This window comes from Balaenoptera ricei, chromosome 11, assembly GCF_028023285.1.
Source record: "Balaenoptera ricei isolate mBalRic1 chromosome 11, mBalRic1.hap2, whole genome shotgun sequence".
Classification (NCBI taxonomy): domain Eukaryota; kingdom Metazoa; phylum Chordata; class Mammalia; order Artiodactyla; family Balaenopteridae; genus Balaenoptera; species Balaenoptera ricei.
The window spans coordinates 69,880,652-69,905,324 of NC_082649.1; the positions used below are offsets into that span (position 1 = coordinate 69,880,652).

The following is a 24,673-nucleotide window of genomic DNA, read 5'->3' on the forward strand; positions in this document are numbered from 1 at the left end:
CGTGATCTTGACCAGTTTGGGCCTCAGCCCCCGTCTGGGTCCGTGTCCCCATCTGTGTTGGTCTTCATGCTTACCTCTCTCTCCTGTTTGCCTGCTTGAGCTGCTTCTTTCTGGGTATGCACAGGATCGCAGTTCTTCTGGCCTAGCCCCAGTGGCAGATTAACCCTGGGGAGCTGAGGGGGCAAAGTGAAGAGCCCCAGTCTCTGTGGCCAGGATATGGGGTCCTTCAACTAGTTCTGCCCTTCTTCAGGCTCAGTTTCCCTCTGCTAGCCTTCCCAAGCCTGTGTGATTGTGAGAGCCTGTGTGGGATGGGTGTCTGGGAGGGCAGCTGGGGCACAAATATAGGGTGCAGAGTGGAAGAGGGGGGCAGGGTCTCTGAGGGCCAGGGCCAGGATGGACAGGGCCCTGAGACCAAGGATGGGGAGACTGGAGATGGTGACTTTCTCTGCTTGGTTCTGAGCTGAAGAGAAAACGAAAGCAAAAAGTCCCAAACGGCAGTCTACACAGTGCTAGGATGTCCAAAATCTCACCTTGAGCCCTGTTTTGAGATTTTGACGAGATGGACTGCCCCCCCCCCACCCCTGACACACACATACACTCACATCTACTTTCCCTGTTGACTTCAGGACCTGTGGTCACTTCGGTGTCCCTCCCTAGGGCCAGCCTCTCTACCTTGCTATCTAACTTCCAAAGCCTAGAGTCTATTACTTCCCCAGTCAGGGGGCGTTGGGGATGGCTTTTTAAGAACGAGAGGCTGGGAACCTTGGGTGCTCACCTGGGCTTCAGTTTCCCTAGAGGTTGGAGACTAACTACCCTTTAGAGACTCTTCCTTCCCTCTTCCCTGGTGGGTTCTCAGCCAGCAATGGCTCCTCTCTGGAAATCCAAGGCTCAGGATAGGGACTGGACTCCCAAGTTTGTAACTGTGACCTTCTGCTGCAAAGCTGTTGACTTTGGAGTCCCGGGAGGTTTGTGCAGGGTGTTGGACATTCTTCTGGGTCTTCTGTTTTCTGTTTGAGCCTCTACTCTCTGTAATCCTCCATCTCTGCTAAATTTGGGATGAGCACAGAGCCCATCTCCAGCCCCAGATCTGGGCAGGGCTGAGAGACAGGCCAAAGGAGTGTCCCAGGAGTTTCTCATCCTAGTTAGGGGCACCACCTCTCCCTGGCTCCTCAGTCCCTGGGAAAGGAGTTTGCGGGAGGCAGAGTCAGAAGGGGTAGCCACTCTCAGGTTCCACTGTTCCCTACCTGTTTGTCTGTCTGTCTGTCTGTCTCTCTCTCTCTCTCTCTGCAGGAGCTGGGTCCCTCCTCATCCTTTTCCTGTCTGTCCTTTCCTGGTCTATTTACACCTCTCTTTGCCTTTGCTGCTTCTGCCCTCACCCCCTGGAGGCCCAGGTCTGCTGGACCCATCCATCCCCTTTGGGGCCATGGGATCACTGCTTGGGTTCCTGGCTCTGCTGCTGCTGTGGGGCGCTGTGGCTGAGGGCCCAGCCAAGAAGGTGCTGACCCTGGAGGGGGACCTGATTCTGGGTGGGCTGTTTCCGGTACACCAGAAGGGCGGCCCAGCAGAGGAGTGTGGTCCTGTCAATGAACATCGTGGCATCCAGCGCCTGGAGGCCATGCTTTTTGCACTGGATCGTATCAACCATGACCCGAGCCTGCTGCCGGGCGTGCGCCTGGGTGCGCACATACTCGACAGTTGCTCCAAGGACACACATGCCCTGGAGCAGGCACTTGACTTCGTGCGTGCATCACTCAGCCATGGTGCCGATGGCTCACGCCACGTTTGCCCCGATGGTTCTTATGCCACCCATGGTGATGCTCCCACTGCCATCACTGGTGTCATTGGCGGCTCCTACAGCGATGTCTCCATCCAGGTACATGGGGGCTGTTTAAATGGGGGCTGGGGAGGGAGGCCAGAGGTGGGGACCTGGAATTCCTGCTGAGCAGGGGCTCTGGGCTACCATGCATTAGAAGAGGGACTAGAAGCTTCCTCTGAGTAGCTTTTTACAGAAGACTAAGAAAGTGCCCCTGCGGCAAAATGGGAGTAGAATTTTAGAGACTGTGCAAGGAAAGCATCCCACTTCCAACACATACACACATGCACACACACGTCTGATGTTATACAGCCCTAAGAAACTTAATAGGCGTTTTGTGTCAGAACTCTAGTTTTGAATCCTGGCTCTCCCACTTACTGTGTGACTCTGGACATTATTTCTCTCTTCTGTGCCTCAGTTTCATCCTTATAAAATGGGACTCATAATACTTACCACTCTTAGGGGTGTGGTGGAAATTTAATGAGGTAATACATGCAAAGCATGAATCGGGGCCTGGCAGATCGTAATGGCATAATCAACATTAGCTGCTATTGTTATTAAGCCATTTCATAGATGAGGAAACTGAGGCTTGGAGAGAGGCAAGACACAAGTCCAGGTGCTCACAAAGTGGAGACGTGAACCTAGGGCTCTCAGCCAAGGACTTCCGGGACTGTCAGATCATCTCTCTTTGGATTGGAAAGGGGTGGAAGATAGAAGCCAAGAGCAAACCAGAGAAGAGAAACAGGGGTTGGGGGCCCAGAAGGAAGAGAAGCAGGATGTGTGTGGAGGTGAGGAGGAGGGTACCCAAGGGTCTTCAGTGGGTGTAGGATTTGAAGGGGTGGGAAGGGGAGGGAACCAGGTCCTCCCTCCTCCTGTTCTCCCACAAGGGGTCAGCAGAGGGTACTGGCTCAGCTAATGTCCCTTGCCACACCTGGCTGCTTTAGCCCAGGTGGGATCCTCCCTGTCCCTGACTGGGTTCCTCCTCTTGCTTGGACCCTTACCTTCCTGGTGCCTGACATAGGCTGCTGGAAGGTGAGGCCAGAGCTGGGACTGGGGTTGGGAGTTGCAAGGAGGGCCTTGTCTGGGGCCTCAGCTTCCTTTAGGAGGCCAGCAGAGGGCATTGCCATCAGAAGCAGGGCCAGGACCCCTGACCTGGAAGGCTTGTTTAGGAGAAAGGAAGCAGGAGTCTAAACCATGAAGGCAGCTTCTGTCCTGGGGTTGGGGAGGCCTGCTCATACCCCTATTGCAGGGAATGAATTACCGGTCCTGCTAGTCCCAGCTACTGGAAGTGGCCAGCAGTAGCTTGGACAGGTGTGGCTGTACCAGCACCTACATCTGCAGCCCTGGGGTGGGGGCGAGGATGGGTAGGCAGCCTCCCACCTGCTGATGTCTGCAGGGGCCTCTGGGGTGCTTTCCCAGCACCCGCTCTTCACAATTCTCTTCAGGGCCCCATGTATTCATCTCCAGGAGCCCAATTACCTCTCTCCAACCCCAAGTTGCCTGCCTCCTGCAGCAGGGCCCACACCTCAACATCAGTCTGCTTTTTCCTTGTCTGGGTCAAAGCAGAGCTCAGTCCTTTATCCATAGGCTGCACCTGCCTGTTAATGATTCCTCCATATTCTGGCCCCTTCTCTCTTGCCAAAACCCCTATCATCTTCCAGGCATTGTGGCTTCACATACATCATTTTTATCTGCTCATCAACCTTGTAAGGCAGGAATGAGAAACTGAGGCTCAGGGAGGTTTGCTAACTTGCCCAGGGGCACAGAGTTAGAAAGTACAGGGAAGGCATTGACACTGTCAGAGTAAAAACCTGTGTCCCACTTGCAAATACAGGACCTAACTCCCGCTTGTGGAACCTGGGCCATGCCCTGCTCTCACCTACCCACCATCCCACCTGGTCCTTGGCTGGACCCCACTCTTAGGGGCAGGTCCCAGGGATCTGGGTGTGGGAGATCGGCTGCCAGGCAGGCAGTGGTAGGCAGGACGCCTTGTTTATTTCTGGCTCAGGCATCCAGTGGAGACCAACTCTTGGGCTCTCAGGGCTATGGAGCCCTCAAATCTGGGTCTTCCTGGGGGAGTCTTTTCCTTCTTTCTCCATCATCCCATCAGAATTGACTCCGGGGTAGAGAGCTTAAGAGCCCTGAGCGTCCCACTTGCCATCTAGGGCCTCCTTTTCCCTGTGCAGCCAGTGGCCAACCTCTCTCCACCCAGGACTTGGGCCTTCCCTTAGCTCTCTCTTTTTGTTACTGCCATGAGTCTGAAGGGAGACAGCAAAGGGGTTCAGGTGTGGCTCAGGACCCTGGTGCCTTGGCCCTGGGTCTTTCTCAGCCCTTGGGAAGGGATAGAAAACTCCCTGCCACCAGGGGGAAGACACATCAAGACAAGATATAGGTCTTTTGGGAGAGGGAGACCTCAGGGCCAACCACATGGGCACTTGTTCCCAAGGTCCGATAGCTGTGGGGGCACATCTGTCTCCAGCATTTGACTTGGTCTCTATCTTCGCCCTCTCTACCCCTCCCCCAGGTGGCCAACCTCCTGCGGCTATTTCAGATCCCTCAGATCAGCTATGCATCCACCAGTGCCAAGCTGAGTGACAAGTCCCGCTATGACTACTTTGCCCGCACGGTGCCCCCTGACTTCTTCCAAGCCAAAGCCATGGCTGAGATTCTCCGCTTCTTCAACTGGACCTATGTGTCCACTGTGGCATCCGAGGGCGACTATGGCGAGACAGGCATCGAAGCCTTTGAGCTAGAGGCCCGTGCCCGCAACATCTGTGTGGCCACCTCGGAGAAGGTGGGCCGTGCTATGAGCCGCACAGCCTTCGAGGGCGTGGTGCGAGCCCTGCTGCAGAAACCCAGTGCCCGCGTGGCTGTCCTGTTCACCCGTTCCGAGGATGCCCGTGAGCTCCTCGCTGCCACCCAGCGTCTCAATGCCAGCTTCACCTGGGTGGCCAGCGATGGCTGGGGGGCCCTGGAGAGCGTGGTGGCAGGTAGCGAGGGCGCTGCTGAAGGTGCCATCACCATAGAGCTGGCTTCCTACCCCATCAGCGACTTTGCCTCCTACTTCCGGAGCCTGGACCCGTGGAATAACAGCCGGAACCCCTGGTTCCGCGAGTTCTGGGAGCAGAGGTTCCGCTGCAGCTTCCGGCAGAGAGACTGTGCAGCCCACTCCCTGCAGGCTGTGCCCTTTGAGCAAGAGTCCAAGATCATGTTTGTGGTCAATGCGGTGTATGCCATGGCCCACGCACTGCACAACATGCATCGTGCCCTCTGCCCCAACACCACCCGCCTCTGTGATGCAATGCGGCCTGTCAACGGGCGCCGCCTCTACAAAGACTTCGTGCTCAACGTCAAGTTCGATGGTAATGGTGCTGGCCAGTGTCCACCAGGCAGCTTGCCCTCGGAGGGTGAAAGGGAACAGGCCCTCAGGTTCTAGTACATGGCTAAGAAAACATAGCCCATAGCAAATAAGGGCATTACCCAAGGGGCTGGTGTCAGAGCCAGGACAAGGACAGCTAGGCAGAGAGGACTCCAACAGGAGCCAGGACTAAGGTTTCACTTTCTGAGTTCCTTCCAGAGAGTAGACGTCTGGCCTGGTCCTTCACTGTGAGGATCTCTGGTTCCTGCTTGGGCCTTGCCCTTTATCTCCTGTCTCTTTATCATGCAGGGAGTAGGGATCAGGAGACCTCAAGCCTATTGTCAGGCAGCAAAATATCAGTGAGAGTCAGAAGAAAGGTGCATCAGAATGACACTCTATTTTCCAGGAAAATTTCTCTCCCTAATCTTGGTTTTCCACTCAAGGTGGCCACAGTCTCTTCAAACCAAAAGTTATTTTAATAGAAGTTCCAGCTTCAAGAAAAATAAATGCCTCAGAATCATCGTTGTGCTTCAGGAAGAATCACTGTGGGAACAGTGAGAGAGGGTGCCAGTGCTGACAAAGCTTGGAGTACTGGACCAGGATCAAGAGGAATAGTAATTCCAATAAGACTGACATTCAGAGTTATGGGAGAATCAGAGTGGGGGTTAGTGTTGCATTTGGGTCTGATTGGGTTGACATTAGAACAAGGCTAAATTTAGCCCGCTGGGCTAAGTGGAATTTACGGTAGGGCTCAAGTTGGATTTTGAGGACTTTTTTGGGTAGAAAGGGTAGGGGCTGCGGGGGACCTGCATTCAACACCAGGCTGCACCATTCACCACGGGGCCTTAAGTACATGATCTGCTAACTTGAACACCATTTCTCACTGGGACCTGGGATGACAGGGGTACCTGCCTTCTGAGCCTGGCTGAGAGATGTGAGGTTCACAGGGGAATGGGGATGGGGAGTAGAGTGATTTATGAGCTGCCTGCCAAGCATATTCTGGTGAACATTGGTGGTCCCAGGTGACCACTGAGGTTGGGATTCAGCTTGCACTGGGATCCGTGTTAGGATTGCCCGGGGCTGGAGCTGGGGATGTCATTGATGGGATTAAAAGTAGGACCAGACTAGACCTAAGGTCGAGTTTAGCCTTAGGGAGTCTCCATGGTAGGTTTGGGGAAAGGGCTGTGGTGTGTGTTGGGATAAAGTTGGGGTCTGGGGTCTGGGTTGGAAGGTCTAAGGCTGGGTTTTGGGAGTCATGGTTGGGGATTGGTGTGGACATTAGGTTTGTGGAGGTGCCTGGATTTTAAGGTTGGGGTTCTATTTGGGGCTTAGGGTTGGGGTTTGTTGTAGCCTCTCATTTAGAAAAATGGCTGGGGTTAGGCTGGCTTTAGTGCTGGGATGAGGATCAGAAGGATGAGGACTGACCTAAGCTTTGGGGTTTGAGTTCTATGTTAGGGTTGAGGTCACATCAGGATGACCCACCAATCCAACCCTCTCTTCCTTCCCTCCCCGACCCCAGCCCCCTTCCGCCCAGCTGACACCCACAGTGAGGTCCGCTTCGACCGCTTTGGGGACGGTATTGGTCGCTACAATATCTTCACCTATCTGCGGGCAGGCAGTGGGCGCTATCGCTACCAGAAGGTGGGCTACTGGGCAGAAGGCCTGACCCTGGACACCAGCCTCATCCCATGGGCCTCCCTCTCAGCCGGGCCCCTGCCCGCCTCTCGCTGCAGTGAGCCCTGCCTCCAGAATGAGGTGAAAAGCATGCAGCCGGGGGAGGTCTGCTGCTGGCTCTGCATCCCCTGCCAGCCCTATGAGTACCGGCTGGATGAGTTCACCTGTGCTGACTGTGGCCTGGGCTACTGGCCCAATGCCAGCCTGACTGGCTGCTTTGAGCTGCCCCAGGAGTACATCCGCTGGGGCGATGCCTGGGCCGTGGGACCTGTCACCATCGCCTGCCTAGGCGCCCTGGTCACCCTCTTTGTACTGGGCGTCTTCGTGCGGCACAATGCCACCCCAGTGGTCAAGGCCTCTGGCCGGGAGCTCTGCTACATCCTGCTGGGTGGTGTCTTCCTCTGCTACTGCATGACCTTCGTCTTCATTGCCAAGCCATCCACAGTGGTGTGCACCTTACGGCGCCTCGGTTTGGGCACTGCCTTCTCCATCTGCTACTCGGCCCTGCTCACCAAGACCAACCGCATTGCACGCATCTTCGGTGGGGCCCGGGAGGGAGCCCAGCGGCCACGCTTCATCAGCCCTGCCTCGCAGGTGGCCATCTGTCTGGCCCTTATCTCGGGCCAGCTGCTCATCGTGGCTGCCTGGCTGGTGGTGGAGGCACCAGGCACGGGCAAGGAGACAGCTCCTGAGCGGCGGGAGGTAGTGACATTGCGCTGCAACCACCGTGATGCAAGCATGCTGGGCTCGCTGGCCTACAATGTGCTCCTCATTGCGCTCTGCACACTCTATGCCTTCAAGACCCGCAAGTGCCCTGAAAACTTCAATGAGGCCAAGTTCATCGGCTTCACCATGTACACCACCTGCATCATCTGGCTGGCCTTCCTGCCCATCTTCTATGTCACCTCCAGTGACTACCGGGTGAGCTACCTGCTCCAGGGTGGGCTGAGGCTGGGGGGGTGGGGGGCAGGGTGGAGTGGGACACAGGACCTTCTATTTCCTGATATCTCATTTAATCTTCTGGTAACTCTGAGGCTCCAACAGGTTAAATCCTCACCCAGGAGCACACAGCTTGTGGTGGCCCAGTTAGGAGTGGACCCCAGGGGAAGGTGGGAAGGCTGAGTGGGGCCTGGGGAAATGGCCATGGAGGTGGAGGAATTAGAGCTGAGAAGAGATTTCAGGACTCAGATTTATCTCCTAACCTGGGTGGAGGTGGAGGTGCCGAAATATGTCCAAATGAGCAGAGGCTCTACCCTGCTCCACTGAGGGGTTGGCTGCAGAAGGGCAGCCCTGGTCTCTGCTCTTGTGGAGCTCCGGGCTAGCAGGGTGATTGACCAAAGAGCAGCTGACTGGTTTAGGTTGACAAAAGGCCCCAGTGAGAATACAGAAGAGGGAGGTGTGTGTGTGGTGGTGGTGGTGGTGGTGGTGTGTGTATGAGTGTGTAGGAAGTCAGAGAGGGCTTTTTGGAAGATGGGTCCTTGAACTGGACTCTGCAGCACAGGCAGGTGGGAATAGGTAGGGTGGAGGAGGTGGGGAGGGCAGCCAATACGGAAGCTGATTGGAGCAGAGGGTCTGCATTGCCCTCCCCCTCACCTGGAGTTGAGGTGGTGGGGTGTACATGGTGGAAAGGTAGGCAGAGGTGAGAGTGAAGCAGGAATGGGAATGGCAGGGCTATTAAACCAGCAGCCCCAGAGGGTACAATGCTTTGATGCCCCTTGGAGCTGTGCAGTGTGGCGTGGTGCCCCCAGAGCTGTGTGACTCTGGGGTTGAGAGATGAAACCAGGGAGGTCAGGAAAGGTGAAGCAAAGAGGGGGAGGAGATCTGGGGTGTAGGGTTCAGGAAGGTCAAAGCAGGTGAAAACTGTACCCCAGTTGGTGGCTTCCTAGCAAAATTCCAACTGGCACTGAGTGCTCAGTGGGTCTCCTCAGCTTCAAGGGGCAATGGCTGCTTCAGATGGAGTGGTCAGGGCAGGCCTCCCCAAGGAGGTGACAGGTGAGCTGAGCTCTGAACAATCAGAGGATAATCTTGGGTAATCCTTACAACTCTGGAGTAAATTCTGTGGCTCTCCCCATTTTACAGATGAAGAAATGGAGACTCAGGGAGGTTCAATTCTTTGCCTAAGGTCGCTCAGCTTGGGAGTATAGAGCAGGGTCTGAGCTGACAATTTTAACAATTAAAGGAACAGGAAAATCGAGGCAAGAGCCCCTGCAAAAGCCCTTTCCCTCAGGACAGAGGTATGGTGGGCAGTGCCGGTGACCAGGGACGGCTGGGCTTGGCTGCTCTTGCACCTGCTGGGCCACCAGCCTGGGCAGTGGAGGCCAGAGCTGGGGAGGGAATCTGCTCTGACGCAGCCTGCATTTGCATATGATTTGCATTTGCATGCCAATCATAGGTGGCTAAGGACTTACCTGGCATGTACACACACAGTACCCACACACACATGCGCGCACACACGTATCCCTACACTCACACACGTGCACATACCAGCACACCTGGCAAACATCCACATCTTCCCACACATCCATATACATGCATCCTATACTTGCACACACAACTGCACACTCTCACCACCCCCTACATACACACCCCCCGTACAGATATTCATGCCCTTACATGCATGCACTCCATACCTGCACCCCTACACACACCCGCACACACACACATGCCTGCACATGCACTCCCACATGCACCCTGCATGTTCACCCCCACAGCTAGAACTCTGGTCGTCCTGGAAGACAGTGTACTGGGGCTGATGCTGGGACTGTGCCCAACCTTCCTAAAAATTCTTTGGAGCTTGGCAGATGGACCAAGGTCCAGTGTTGGATGCTTACGGTCTCCCCTGCTCCTTACCCCACCTCCTGGGCAGGGTTCCTGGGTCCAGGCCCAGGCCTGTGGGACAGACTCATCCTTGACCTCTCCCATCACAGGTGCAGACCACCACCATGTGCGTGTCGGTCAGCCTCAGCGGCTCTGTGGTGCTCGGCTGTCTGTTCGCGCCCAAGCTGCACATCATCCTGTTCCAGCCACAGAAGAACGTGGTTAGCCACCGCGCACCCACCAGCCGCTTCAGCAGTGCAGCTGCCAGAGCCAGCTCCAGCCTCGGCCAAGGTCAGCGTCCATCTATTTCTAAGACCCCTCTCCACCTGTGCCCCCTCTCCCCACCTTAGTTCCTCATCATGGGGGCAACTCCCTGGATTGCTGAGATTCCTTGGCTGGGGGTAAAGTGCCCCCTAGATGAGGCTGGACAGGAGAGGGTGGGGGGGGGGTGATGGTGAGCTGCTCTCCGCAGCCCTGCTTCCCCGCTGCCTGCCCTACTGTATAAGGGACCTTGGGACTGGCCCCAACCTCCAGCTTCCTTTCCCTAGGGTCTGGCTCCCAGTTTGTCCCCACTGTTTGCAACGGCCGCGAGGTGGTGGACTCAACAACATCATCGCTTTGAGGATCCCCACACTCCTGCCCCGACACGGCTGCTCCCCAGAAGCCGGTGCAGACCCGTGTCCAGGGCCAGGAGGAAGATGGCTGGAGCACTGCAATAATGCCAACCCCATGCCCACCCCCAGCGCCACTTACCAACCTATTCACTCCAACCCTTCAGAGTCAGAAGTCAGGGTCCTTGGTCTGGGAGCCTCTATAACAACCACCAACTGCCCTTGCAGCTGTGTCCCCTCCTTGCCTGGCCCAGGACTTGGAAGGGAGCAAGCCAGGGTCCACTCTGCACTGGAACCGGCTGGCTGAGGACTGAAGGCCCCAATCCCCAATCAGCAAAGGTGCTTCCAGCCCTGCCCCTCCCTCCTTCTAGAACCTTTTAAATTTTTTATATAAGTTATTCTGGGATGGGGAGGGGGGTCAAAATGGGGGCTGTCGCTCCCCCTGCACAGTAGTTTGTCCTGTGGTTTATTTTGTATTATCTGTAAATAAAGTGTCTTTATTAAAAAAAAAAATCACTCTTTGCCTCTGATCCAGGGAGGCCCCTCACCCCCACCACAGCCTCTCAACCTTCATTTTGCTAGTATTTGTTCACTCTGCTCTGTGCCTATGCTAGGAGGATCTGGTGGCCACAAGACAGACACAGTCCCGCCTGGTGGAGACACAGAAAATGAGTAAGCCATCCTTCCTTGAAAGGAGCTGCTACAGACAGGCCAAGGCACTACTGGGGTGAGGATGGGAGATTTAAATGGACACAAGCTCACCTGGCAGTCTGGGGGAGGACGTGGACGATGTGGGTGATGGAGCAGGCGAGGCAGCTGACTGTGACCTTGGGAACTGTGGGCTTTTCCATTGTCTGCCCTGCCTGGCACTTGGAGGAGCCTTTGGTCAGCTCAGAGCCAGGCTGAGCGTTTGGGGTGGAGGGAGCCAAGAGGAGGCACAGGCTGGAGCATCGCCTGTTCACGTGGCGCGAACAAAGCCAGGAAGAGGGTGTGAGGAGGGAGGAGGTGAGGTAGGGAGGGCAGTTGGAGAGACCATCTGCTGTCGGACCCGGTGAGAGGTGGGAGAAGGGGGCCTTTTTCCCATCCCTGGAGGCGCTCGCCCCGCTGTGGGATTGTGGAGCCCGGCGCCCTCCAGCAGCCCCCGCGTTTGCAGTCTGGGACTCACCAGCAGAGGGCGCCGAGGCACAGGCTCGGACACGACTCAGCCAAGCAACCGCTGCCCTCCTGTGGCCTAGCGGGCAGTGGGCACCCAGCTACCACAGGAGCAGAGGAACCTGACTTTTTGGGCGAGGCCCCAGACTGCGGTATCTTAGAGGGACGAGGTCCTGCACTGGGAGACAGGCAGACCAGGGACATTTGTTTTTTGTTTTTTAAATTTATTTTTACTTTGGCAGCGCCGGGTCTTAGTTACGGCACGTGGGCTCTTCTTTGTGGCATGCGGGATCTTTTAGTTGCGGCATGCACGTGGGATCTAGTTCCCACCGAGCCCCCTGCATTGGAAACGCGGAGTCTTACCCACTGGACCACCAGGGAAGTCCCGACATTTGTTATTTTTAAGTGAATTCATTTGCATCTATAGTCTGGTAAGGCTGTGGAAATTTGGGTTAACAATTTAAGAAATGAAAACAGAAAACTGAAAAAAGAAAATTGCAAGAGTGGCTTTTCCTCTCCAGCCAATATTTGGGGTGTAGGGATGCCAAATAAAATACAGAATGCCCAGTCAAGTTTGAATGTCATATGAACAATGGAAACCTTTTTGGTATAAGTATATCTCATGCGATGTTTGGGACATAGTTACACTAAACATTTTTATTGTTTATGTGACATTCCAATTTAACTGGGCAGCCTGTATTTTCATTTGCTCATTTTGGCAACACTACTGGGGTGTCTCTGCCCCAGATCCCTGCCCTGAAGGACCCAGGCCTGGGTGCAGCCCCTAGTGACCAGGCATCAGGGCGCTGCGCCCCATGGGACCTGTGGTGCTGTTCCCTGCTTCCAGTGTGGCCTTTTCTGGGTCTTCATGCTAAACTGGATCCAAGGAACATTTGCCCACCCTCCCAGGCCCTGGGCAGGCCAAGACAGGGCTCTGCAACTGAGCAATTCTGCAACTTCTCTTGCAACTGAAAAGCAACCCTCCTTCGCATGGCTCAAGTGTATTTTCCTTAAAATGTAATAATAATAATAATAAGTTTTAAAAGGTAGTAATTAACATGGTTCACAGCTAAAAAGGTACAAAGTGTATTCAGTGAAGACTCTCCTTCTATCCCTGCCACCCATCCAAGGAGAGGGCCCAGAGGCCTGAGAGCTGGGGAGGAGGGCAGGAGGTGGGTGAAGACTTCCTAAAGGTCAGTCCTCAAGTCTGTGGACCACATCCCTTTCCCCCCTCCCTCGCCATCCCCACTCCCCCACAGTGTTGAAGGTGGAGAATCTCTTGTCCTTCACTCCTTAGCTCTCAGTCCTTATCACACATTACTAAGACCAAGCCCCCAGTTCTCCTCCCAATCCTGAGTGTTCTGGGTTTATGTCCCTGCTCTCTTCTCCAATGCCACATTCATGTCCACAAAGCCCTGAAGGGGATGGGGGCTCAGAGGTCCCTGCCCTTTCCGGATATTACTGGAGAGTAGGATCTTGTCTCATGGCAGAAAGAATTCGAAGACAAGACAGGGAGGTCAAGAAAGCAAAGCCAGGATTTACTTAAGCAACAGAACGCTCTGAGAGTGAGCAGGCTCAAGTGAGTAGCTGGGCTGAGCTTCTTTGGCAAGCCAGTTATGTGGGGTATAGAAATGAAGGAACGGAATATTCATTGGGGAGGATTCCCTGATTTTCATCCCAGCTCCACATTCCCGAGGGGAGGAGGGATTTTTGTCCTTTAGTCTTGATCAGAAGTGTCATGGTGTCGGTGCATGATGGGAACTTCTTATCTGCAAGGCTAATTTTATTGTAATGAGACCATAATGAGCAAAATGTTACCTTCAGACTCCAGAGAGTCACGCCTTTTCCCACCTTTCTTTGTCTGGCTTCAGGACACTTATCACCCCAAATGTGTGGTTTCCTGTCAGTCCGGAAGTTCCTGCTTTTCTTTGTCTGCCCAAGGACCCCCACTGTTTACAAGATGTATGGTTTCCTGCCATTTGGCCTGTGTCCGCCTTTCTCTGTTCACATCTAGCTATCTACCTGCTCTAACATTCCCCCTTCAAGGAATCTGGACCCTTAAAGTCTTTCAAGGGGCAAAGGGTTGATGGTCCATCTCCTGTAACTGCTTCAAGCTGAGCATGGGTGTTGTCCCTACCTATGGGTCCAGGTCTCCTTGCTATCTGTCAGAGATAGGGGTTTGGGGGTTGTTTACAGTGGCGGATATGGAGAGTGGGGAGTAGGAGGCAGCATGCTTATCCAGTGGATGTTGATAGTCCTCATCTTCAAGTGGGATGGTTTGAAATCGCTGACGTATCATCATTTGAAGCTGGAGTTTTCTGAAGCTGTGGGATCTTTTCCCTTGGCACCTCAGGTTTTGATATAGCAGCTAACAGGGAGAAACTGGAGTATATCTGAGTGTATTCATTATATTAAACATTAGTCCGGAATATTGTCCAATCCCTCTGCTGGCCTTCTCTTGTGTATTGTTAACTATTATTATGCTTTTATTGTGAGTTTTAGATTTATTTATTCCAGTCACTAGGTTCTTCCACCAGATAGTGACGCTCCCCACATATTAGATATTGGCAGTCTGGTTGGTGTCTGTCACCTAACTGTGATTACTAAACATTAGAGTGTGATTGTAGTATGTTTCATTAAGCCATCGTAATTCTTGTCTCCAGATGCTAATACCAGTAAAACAGAGGCTAACTTTGTCTAAAAGCTGAAATACCCTTCCCTCTGATTTGGAGGAGGGTGTCTGTTCCAGAGAGTTTGGCCTCCAATTGGTTCCTGCCCCAGTCCTTCCTTCCTTACTGCACTGGGTGATAAATGAGAACCCAAAATATCTTGCTGTTAGCCCCATCAAGTCCCTCAAGGAGGTAGGGAGTCCTAAAAGATGTAGGTCCTCTGGGGAGGTACAGCTGTGGGGGCAGATCCAACAGTCAGAAGAGTTAGTAACTTTAGCAATGGCATTCATGGTGTCGGATAGCGGATGTTTGTAAGCTGGAGCTGTGACTATGTGAATAACAAGGGACTTCCCTGGTGGTGCAGTGGATAAGACTCTGGGCTCCCAATGCAGGGGGCCCGGGTTTGATCCTGATCAGGGAACTAGATCCCACATGCATGCCGCAACTAAGAGTTCACATGCCACAACTAAGGAGCCCACCTGCCACAACTAAGACCCGGTGCAACCAAATAAATAAATATTTAAAAAAAAAAGTGACGCTGGGTCTGTCAGACCTCATGGTTGGAAGTTGCTAGAAAGATGTGAGGGGATGTTTTTTAAAAAAAAAAAAAAGGAGGACCATTAGGATGGGTGTGGTTAAAGGAGACATGACTTCATGAGAAGCAAAAGAGCAGAGATGCAGGGAGTTTACTGGAAAGGGAGAGTATTGACACCTGGAAGGGAAGCCACTAGCCTCCTTTAAGGTGATTTTTTAAAGGAGTGACAAACTTTGTTTTCCCTGGGATTCCCTGATTCGAGACCTGTGGATCTATAGGTTTTTTTGTTTGTTTTTAATTTTGGGGGAATATTTGGGGCTGGACTGTCCATAATGCATAATCCAGCCAAAAGTAGGCCTTGCTTTTGGTTTTCAGGGAGAGTAAGAGTTGCCCCCAAGGCTGAGAGAAAATCCCTTCCCAGTAAATGGACTGGGTTATTTAGGCATGAAAAGAAACTTGTGAGTTATACGGGTCTTTCCCTGGGTGCAAGTGAGAGGGGTGGTGAAATGTTTTAGCTTAGGCATTCCTTCTACCCCAACAATAGAGCAGGTTTCAAGGGCAAGGGGCCCAGTGTGAGAAGTCAGGACAGAATACGCGGCTCCCGTGTTCACTAGAAACTGGACAAGCTTACCTGCCACATCAGTGGTCACCCGCGGTTCCTCCCATGTGATGACTGTCTTCTAGGAAGCCTTGGGAGGTCCCAGATCCCATCAATCAACCACTGCCATGACTGGCATGGGGGAATTTCCTCACTCCCTTCAGAGCTGGGGGCATTCCGTTCTCCAGTGGCCCATCTTCTTACAGATTGGGCATGGCGTCTGGGTAGAGGTTGGGACCTGTTTCCTGGCCATTCCTTGCTCCAGTGTTTGGAGCTCCCACAGGTAAAACAGGCTCCCTTTCCTGGCAGGGGTCTTCTGAGAGTACTTTTGGGGTGACCAGGAGGTGGATTAGATCTTGTCATGACAACTGCCAAAAGCCTGGCTTGCCATTTCTTTTTTTTTTTTAAAGATGGATTTTTTTTTAATTGTTACTTTTATTTATTTATGGCTGCGTTGGGTCTTCGTTGCTGCACGTGGGCTTTCTCTGGTTGTGGCGAGTGGGGGCTACTCTTCGTTGTGGTGCGCGGGCTTCTCATTGCGATGGCTTCTCTTTGTTGCGGAGCACAGGCTCTAGGCGTGCAGGCTTCAGTATTTGCGGCACGTGGGCTCAGTAGTTGTGGCACACGGGCTTAGTTGCTCCGTGGCATGTGGGATCTTCCCAGACCAGGACTCGAACCCGCATTCCCTGCATTGGCAGATGGATTCTTAACCACTGTGCCACCAGGGAATTCCCTGGCTTGCCATTTCTTAAGTCATGCTGTTCCTTCCTTTCTTCCTCTATTAAAGACACTGAAAACCCTGTATCAACAAGAAGGTTGAGAGGATTTTGGGGCCCCATGGCAAGCTTTGAAGCTTCCGACGGATGTCAGGGGCTGATTGCCTAGTGAAGTGGGTTGCAAACACAATGTGTCCCTCAAAAGTGTTTGGGTCTACATTCGTATACTTTCTGAGGGCAACTGCCAATTGGGCCTGAAATAGGGCTGGATTTCCATTTGGCCTTGGGTGATCTCTTTAACCTTATAGTTAACAGATTTAATTATGCATCCCTTCAATGAGGCAAAGGCTCATGTGGCCCCCTCTAGTGATACCAAGCTGGCCTGGCTGATAGTCCCAATTGGGATCCATTAGGGGCACTGTTGTCATGCCCACAGGGTATTGATGAGGTTGGGCAACGTGTAATCCATCAGCATATGTTTGATGCTGTGCCCAAATACAGGTCTTTTTCTCAGTGGTGCAGCAGTGGGAAAGAACAATATTTAGGTCCTTCCAGGTAAAGTCAGGGGAGAGAGTCAGTCCCTGGAATTCTTGGGTGAACCGGCTAGAGTCCTCCCAGAATCCACCCAAGGGAGTGTGGCACTGGTTGAGGTCAGACAAAGAAAAAGGAAGGTGGACTCTGGTAATTTCCTGAGGCCCACCTACTACTTCCTGAAGGGGGCAAAGATGCTCTGGCTGTGCTTTTGGTACAGAAGGGTAAAGAGGTTTTTAGGTCGGGGGAGGGGCTGACGATGGTGAGTGTTGGGGCTAGGGTCTTCTTTTTTTTTTTTAATTAATTTATTTATTTTTGGCTGTGTTGGGTCTTCGTTTCTGTGCGAGGGCTTTCTCTAGTTGCGGCAAGCGGGGGCCACTCTTCATCGCGGTGCGTGGGCCTCTCACTATCGCGGCCTCTCTTGTTGCGGAACACAGGCTCCAGACGCGCAGGCTCAGTAGTTGTGGCTCACAGGCCTAGTTGCGCCACGGCATGTGGGATCCTCCCAGACCAGGGTTCGAACCCGTGTCCCCTGCATTGGCAGGCAGATTCTCAACCACTGCGCCACCAGGGAAGCCCCGGGGCTAGGGTCTTCTGCCTGGGGGCTTGGGTTCCTCCAGGAATGCCAATAGAGAGGGCTTTTGTGTAGCCTGAAGGGGTCCCAGCCAGCAAGGTTCCCTTACATAGGACTTGCATAGCTCCGGGTTTTCTCTTAGGGTCATAAAAGCCTGAACATAAGGAACTTCTGTCCATCTTCCCTGCCTTCTGCAAAAGTGTCTAACTGTAGGATGGTATTATAGTTGAGGATTTCAATCTCTGACCAGGCCTGATGGTCCTCAAGTTTATATTGGTGTCAGGCTGTTTTACAAAAGAAAACGAGATTTCTTCGTTTTAAAGAATATAGAGGGACTTCCCTGGTGGTCCAGTGGTTGAGAATCCGCCTTCCAAGGTGGGGGATGTGGGTTTGATCCCTGGTTGGGCAACTAGGCCCGAGTGCTGCAACTACTGAGCCCATGTGCTCCGACTAGAGAGCCCACGAGCTCTGGAGCCAGAGTGCTGCAGCTGGAGAGAAGCCCGTGCGCGCTGGGAGAGATTATGCATGCTGCAGCAAGGATTCCGCCTGCTGCAACTAAGACCGGAGGCAGCCTAATTAATTAATTAACTAATTAATTTTAAAAAAGAAAGTAATGTTAATTTCAAAAAAAAAAAATAACGTTTGCATTTAAGCAATTGATGTTGTCTGATACCGATATCATCTTCAATATTTGTAATAATAATAAAAGAAATCTAGAGAAAACTTGTTCCATTGACTCAGAATGATCCCAAGGGGTTAGGCCTTGGGGATGGAGGAGATGTTTCCCATTGTTCTTTCAGGGAGAGAGTGCTCCTGTAACAGAGAGGAGCACTAGCGTTAGGAGGTCCTGTGGGGGCTCCCTAAGACAGGATTGGTTCCAGAGGTCCCCGTTCACCTAGTCCCCTGGACCCTAGCCAAAATAGGGGTTATCTCCTCCCCCATATGGTGGTCCTGCTGGCCCCAGCGTCCTGAGGCCGTGTCCTAACCTGGCGTCCATGGCACCCTGGATGAGCAACCTTCCTGAAGGCTTCTCTGTAGCTTCTATGACCAATGATTAATTCCTGTGTTCCAGGGTTTGCTCCCCTGGAACGGACATCCTCATAGTTCTAGGACGTATTTGGTCGGGGAACCACCCTTTCTCAAAAAGCGTGATAAGTTTCTGAAAACAGGCATTGGCTATTAAGGGAGGTGGTTTGTGAAAAAGCTTCTCTTTTCCCTTCCTTATTGTGGGCGGCGCCCCCATCGCCAGGCTGCCCTCCCCTCCCCGCCGCGGGCTCGCACCGGCAGGCGGCGGGCGACGGGCGGCGGGCGGCGGGCCGGGCAGGGAGGGGATACCGCGGCGCCAGGCGGAGGCACCTGTCTGCACTTAAGCAGACGGAGAGTCCCGGAGCCTCCCAATCCCGCAACCCTGGTGAGCCAATGGCACCAGCAGACGCAGGTTACCTCTGGGGCACGTACGCCGGGGGCGTGGCCCCAAGGGCAACGCAGCCCCGCCCGAGCTCCCTTGCCTTTAAGGCGAGGCGGGGGCGGGGGCGGGGGCGGGGGCGGGGGCGGGGGCGGACCCCCGCCGAGAGGCAGCTCAGTGAGGCGGTGCGCAACTAATGATGGCGGCCTGGGCGCGGTCCCACCACCGTGGGCCCTGACTGAGGGGCGCGGGACGCCCCCCCCTCCCAACACGCAGACCGCTTGTGGCACGAGGGAACTCGCGAAGGGACCGCGGCAAGACCACAGCACGAAGTCTCTTACAATTTGTTTAAGTAAGGCTACATTTTATATTTCCACACGGTTGTAGCTGATGACTGTTAATTAAGTGGTGGATAAGGCAAACCCCTGAGGGCAAAGCTCCTGTAGTTGCGGTCTGTAGCTGCCTCTGAGAAGGGCTGGAAACTTTTCCTGACGTGCCCTGCGCAATGAGAAGTTCCAAGCGGGAGCGGCGAGGTTGGAAAATGTCTGGCAGAGTTCTTTCCCCCCATTTCCAGCGCAGTAAGGCGCGAAAGTAAGAGTGAGGTAGGGACGAAGAGAGGAGACAAGGATAGTGAGGCATAGATGCACCAGTAAATCTGTAAGGGAAGCCGGGGGTGGAGGTGGGGGCGGTGTTATCCTTTTAACTGTGCGCCTAAAACGTTGCGTGGAAGTTTTCTTGAGGTGGGTGGGCAGACCTATCGTCTCTCTAGTCCGGTCCACGACCCAGTCGTCCTCTGGAGGGAGATTTCTTGTGGTAAACTGCAGGTAGCCCTCAGCCTGTCTGGGTGGTCCTGGTGCTCCCTCTCAACAGGGGGTCACTGGGCTTGGGCGCAGGTGGTTCCGGCCACTCTGCTCACTGATCCTCCTGGCGCGGCGCAGGGGATAGTGAGCCCTCTGCAGAGGCAGACCCTTGAGAGAATATCGCAACCCAAGAAGTTGGGATGTATTAAGCAAAGGTATTGGGGGCAAAAAATGGAGCTGAGGGGATGACACAGAGACGGGAAGAAGATTCAAGCTCGTCCACAGGGCAGAATCGTGTGGAGAGCCTTGCCCCAGAGCTCTATTCAGCCAGAGCGCTCTCTCTCCGTTCCTCCCGACCCACTGTGGCTGCTCTCACCTCCTCTCCTGGTGTGGGGGGTCCTGAGAGGTTGGGGGGTCGCTGAGGGTCTGAAAAAATGTGCCCACCCCAGCCTCCTGCAGAAAAAGGGAAGGAGCCTACCATTGCCACCCCTGTGGGCCAGCGGGGCATCAGCACGAAAGATGCAGTTTTCGAAGTCTGGGGAAGAGGGGCTAGAACTGGGGAAAGCAAGGGAAGGAGAGAGGTGGGGGGTTAAAGGGAAGTGAAAAGGGAGGGAGGAGGGAAATGGAGGAGACTTGGGGTGGGGGAGGGGGGAAGAGGAAGAGAGTAAAACAGAGAAGTTTTATACCTGAGGACTCTTGCCAAGATATCAGGGTTTGTTTGTTTTTAAGAAAAATCGCTTTATTCTTCCTGTGAAAACAGTACATGCTCCCCATGAACAGTTTAAGCAGAAAAGTACAAAAAGAAAATAAATTACCTCTTGGACTTCCCTGGTGGCGCAGTGGTTAAGAATCTGCCTGCCAATGCAGGGGACACCGGTGCTATCCCTGGTCCTGGAAGATCCCACATGCCCCGGAGCAACTAAGCCCGTGCCATGCGCCACAACTGCTGATCCCGCGTGCCACAACTACTGAAGCCCCCATGCCTAGAGCCTGTGCTCTGCAACAAGAGAAGCCACTGCAGTGAGAAGACCGCGCACCACAATGAAGAGTAGGCCTCGCTCACCACAACTAGAGAAAGCCCGCGCGCAGCAACGAAGAGACAAGGCAGCCAAAAAGAAATAAATAACCTCAAGTTTCATCATTCAAATATAACCATCATTGACATTTCTGGTATAGCATCCTAGACATATTTCTATGCGTTTTTACAGAAAGAATGGGAGATAGAAATACTCTCATAAAAATGGGATCATGCCATATGTTTATTGTTTTTAGTTAAGATTTAATTTTACTTGATTCTAATTGAAGAAAATGAATATGAAGTGAAACTGAAGAAACTTAGAACTTCACATACATTTCTTCACCACTAAAGATATTTTTTCCCCCTGAAAGATCCCTGTACGTTTAAAAAAAGAGACAGTGACATTTAGAGGTAAACATTCCTTTAGTCTCAGGGAATGGGAGGAGAGTTTGACCTGTGGTCTACCTTCTTACAACATGAACAAGAGGAGGGTGAGCTGATGCTAGCTCTTCCTGAAGCACACTGCACCTGGTCTGGGGGTTGCTGACTAACGCATCATTGATGCACTGCCAATGCACGGATGGGTGCGAGGCAGACACCCACAGGTGCTAGGGGGCTAGCGAGGTATTTCAGGGGAGGGAGCCCAGGCGCTGCAGCTTCTCTGTGGTGATGTGGTCTGCACTCATGTCGGTTCCCATTCCTCAGGGATGGTGGCTTGACAGACTGTGTCTGGGTCTCACAGGCCCTGGGACACTGGGCTCCCTGTTCTGGATCCTTTCTCCAAGCAAAATAACTTTGGTGCTGGGACAGCCTCTTGTGTCTCGTAAGTTTGATTCACAAAACGTAAAACTCACACTGGTGGTCTTGCAGCATTATGCTTTTTTTAATTAACCATATTTTCATTTTAGACCATATTGATTGATTAATTCCTTGTTGAGAAATTGAGAACGTTTCTCATTAATTAGTATTTTTACACTGCATTAAAATGGTAATTAGAGCATTGATTAATAGTTTTACACTGTCCAATTTCATCAATTTAATCATGTTTAAATTCTGTTCTGTAACATTAATTTACTTAGTTATTTAATATTCATTCCATATCTAATGCATGCACAAGACACCACCAGTCCTTTTATGTCAGCTTTTTCATTCCTGAGCTTAAAGTTTTGTTTTGTTTTTTTTTTTAAAGATTGATTGATTGATTGATTGATTGCTATGTTGGGTCTTCGTTTCTGTGCCAGGGCTTTCTCTAGTTGCGGCAAGCAGGGGCCGCTCTTCATCGCGGTGTGCGGGCCTCTCACCATCGCGGCCTCTCCCGTTGCGGAGCACAGGCTCCAGACGCGCAGGCTCAGTAGCTGTGGCTTACGGGCCCAGTTGCTCTGCGGCATGTGGGATCCTCCCAGACCAGGGCTCGAACCCGTGTCCCACTGCGCCACCAGGGAAGCCCCTGAGCCTCAAGTTTTGATTTACTTTTTTTTGTTTGTTTGTTTTTTTGCCTCCCTCCCTCCCGAAAGTTTTTTTTTTTTTTACATTTATTTTATTATTTATTTATTTATTTTGGCTGCACCGGGTCTTAGTTGCAGCATGCAGGATCTTTATTTATTTATTTTTGGCTGCGTTGGGTCTTCGTTGCTGTGCACGGGCTTTCTCTAGATGCAGCAAGCAGGGGCTACTGTTTGTTGCAGTGCACGGGCTTCTCACTGTGGTGGCTTCTCTTGTTGCAGAGCACAGGCTCTAGGCTTATGGGCTTCAGTAGTTACATCATGTGGGCTCAGTGGTTGTAGCACGTGGGCTCAGTAGTTGTGGTGCATGGGCTTAATTTCTCTGTGGCATGTGGGATCTTCCGGGACCAGGGCTCGAACCTGTGTCCCCTGCATTGGCAGGTGGATTCTTAACCACTGCATCACCAGGGAAGTCCTGTAAACTTTTTAATGATGGCCATTCTGACCGGTGTGAGGTGGTACCTCATTGTAGTTTTGATTTGCATCTCTCTAATAATTAGTGATGTTGAGCATCTTTTCATGTGCCTACTGGTCATCTGTATGTCTTCTTTGGAGAAATGTCTATTAAGGTCTTCTGCCCATTTTTTGATTGGGTTGTTTATTTTTGTTGTTGTTGAGTTGTATGAGCTGTTTGTATATTTTGGAGATTAAGCCCTTGTCTGTCACATCATTTGCAAGTATTTTCTCCCATTCCATAGATTGTCTTTTCGGTTTTTTTTTTTATGGTTTCCTTTGCTGTGCAAAAGCTTGTAAGTTTGGTTAGGTCCCATTTGTTTATTTTTGTTTTTATTTCTATTGCCTTGGGAGACTGACCTAAGAAAACGTTGGTACGATTTACGTCAGAGAATGTTTTGCCTATGCTCTCTTCTAGGAGTTTTATGGTGTCATGTCTTATGTTTAAGTCTTTAAGCCATTTTGAGTTTATTTTTGTGCATGGTAGTACCACACTGTTTTTATTACTGTAGTTTTGTAGTAAATTTTGAAACCAGAAAATGTGAGCCTTCCAAATTTGTTCTTATTTTTTTAAAGATTGTTTTGGCTATTCAAGATTCATTGCAATTCCATAATAATTTGAAGATCTGCTTTTTCATTTCTGTAAATAAGATTATTGGAATTTTGATAGGAATTGCATTGGAAGTGTAGATCACTTTGTGGAGTACAATTGTCCCTTGGTATCTGCGGGTGATTGGTTCCAGGACCTCCCTTGTATACCAAAATCCACAGATGCTCAAGTCCCTTATATAAGATGGCAAAGTATAGTGGATATGTAGTGTATCCATGGATATATCCTCTGTATCCATGGATGTGGAAACTGTGGATAGGGAGGGCCAACTGTATCGCCATCTTAACAAAAATGATTAAGTCCTCAAATCCATGAACACAAGATGTTTTCCCATTTGTTTGGGTCTTCTATAATTTCTTTCAGCAATGTTTTGTAGTTTCCACGTACAAGTCTTTCACCTCCTTGAGTAAATTTATTCCTAGATGTATTATTCTTTTTGATAGTATTGTGAATTGTGGAATTGTTTTCTTAATTTCCTTTTCAGGTTGTTCATTGCTGATGTACAATAACACAGCTGGTTTTTGTGCATGGATTTGGTATCTACAACTTTGCTGAATTCATTTATTAGCTCTAATAGTTAAAAGAATTATTTGGGATGTTCCTTTTTTTGGCCATGCCACATGACATGCCAGATCTTAGTTCCCTGACCAGGGATTGAACCCATGCCCCCTTCAGTGGAAGCGTGGAGTTCTAACCATTGGACCACCAGGGAATTCCCTATTTGGGATGTTCTATATGTAGGATCATGTCATCTGTGAACAAAGATAACTTTACTCTTTCCTTTCCAATTTGGATGCATTTAATTTCTTTTTTCTTACCTAATTGCTGGTTAGAATTTCAATACAGTGTTGTAAAACAGTGAAGTGGGCATTCTTGTCTGTTCCTAATCTTGGTGGGGAGGAAACCCTCAGTCTTTCACCTTTGAGTTTGATGTTAGCTGGGGTTTTTTTCATAAATGCTCTTTGTCATGTTGAGGATCTTCCATATTTTGTTTGTGTGTTTGTTTTCTGAGTGTTTTTATCCTGAAAGGATGTTGGATTTTGTCAAAAACTTTCACTGCATCAATTGAGAGGATCATGTGAATTTCCCCCCTTTGTTCTATTGATGTGTTGTATTACTTTGGATGGTTTTGTATGTCGAACCTTAAACCCTGGGGGAAAACCCCACTTGGTCATGGTGTACAATCCTTTTAACATGCTGTAGGATCTTCTTTATTAATATTTTGTTGAGGATTTTTGCATCTACATTCATAAGGGATATTGATACGCAGTTTTCTTTTCCTGTAATGTCCCTCTCTGGCTTTGCTATGATGGTGGCCTCATAGAATGACTAAGAAGTGTTCTCTCCTATTTTCTGGAAGAGTTTGAAAAGGATTGATATTAATTCTTCTTTAAATATTCATTTAGAATTCAATAGCAATGCCACCTGATCCTAAACTTTTTTGGTTGGGAAGTTTTTGATTAGTGATTCAGTCTCTTTGTTATAGGTCTATTCAGATTTCCTGTTTCTTCTTGGGTCAAGTTTCATAATTTGTGTGTTTCTAGGAATTTGTCCATTTCATCTATGTTATCCATTTCATTAGGGTACAGTCGTTTCTAGTATTCTCTTATAATTCTTTAAAAAACCACTATATTGAGACATGATTGACATACAAAAAGCTGTACATATTTAACATATACAACTTGATGAGTTTGGAGATAAGTATACTCCCATAAGGTCACCAGAATCAAGACCATGAAGGTATTCATCAGATCCAAAAGATTCCTTCCATCCCTTTATTTATTTATTAAGTTAAATAATTTTTTCTTTTGTGGTAAGGGCTCTTAACATAAGATAT

The 24,673-nt window shown here is 51.1% G+C and overlaps 1 protein-coding gene across 2 annotated transcripts; it reads left to right on the forward strand.

Annotated features, from left to right (window-relative positions):
- Window positions 1-136: 136 nt before the first annotated feature.
- Window positions 137-10,764, forward strand: GRM2 (glutamate metabotropic receptor 2). Of its 2 annotated transcripts, XM_059937655.1 has the most exons (6): window positions 137-1,873; window positions 2,376-2,601; window positions 4,338-5,175; window positions 6,691-7,766; window positions 9,773-9,953; window positions 10,211-10,764. In XM_059937655.1, the coding sequence occupies exons 1-6, from the start codon at window positions 1,584-1,586 to the stop codon at window positions 10,282-10,284; spliced, it is 2,685 nt and encodes an 894-aa protein (XP_059793638.1). In that variant the 5' UTR covers window positions 137-1,583; the 3' UTR covers window positions 10,285-10,764. The 2 variants fall into 2 exon arrangements, with proteins under 2 accessions (XP_059793638.1, XP_059793639.1); XM_059937656.1 differs by lacking the exon at window positions 2,376-2,601 and having other exon boundaries at window positions 1,045-1,873.
- Window positions 10,765-24,673: the final 13,909 nt, after the last annotated feature.

Coding starts and splice junctions, on each gene's coding strand:
- GRM2 (XM_059937655.1), top strand. CDS start 1,584: ATGAACATCGTGGCATCCAGCGCCTGGAGGCCATGCTTTTTGCACTGG. Junction 2,602..4,337: donor GAAGCAGGATGTGTGTGGAG/GTGAGGAGGAGG, acceptor CCCCTCCCCCAG/GTGGCCAACCTCCTGCGGCT. Junction 9,954..10,210: donor CAGCTCCAGCCTCGGCCAAG/GTCAGCGTCCAT, acceptor TCCTTTCCCTAG/GGTCTGGCTCCCAGTTTGTC.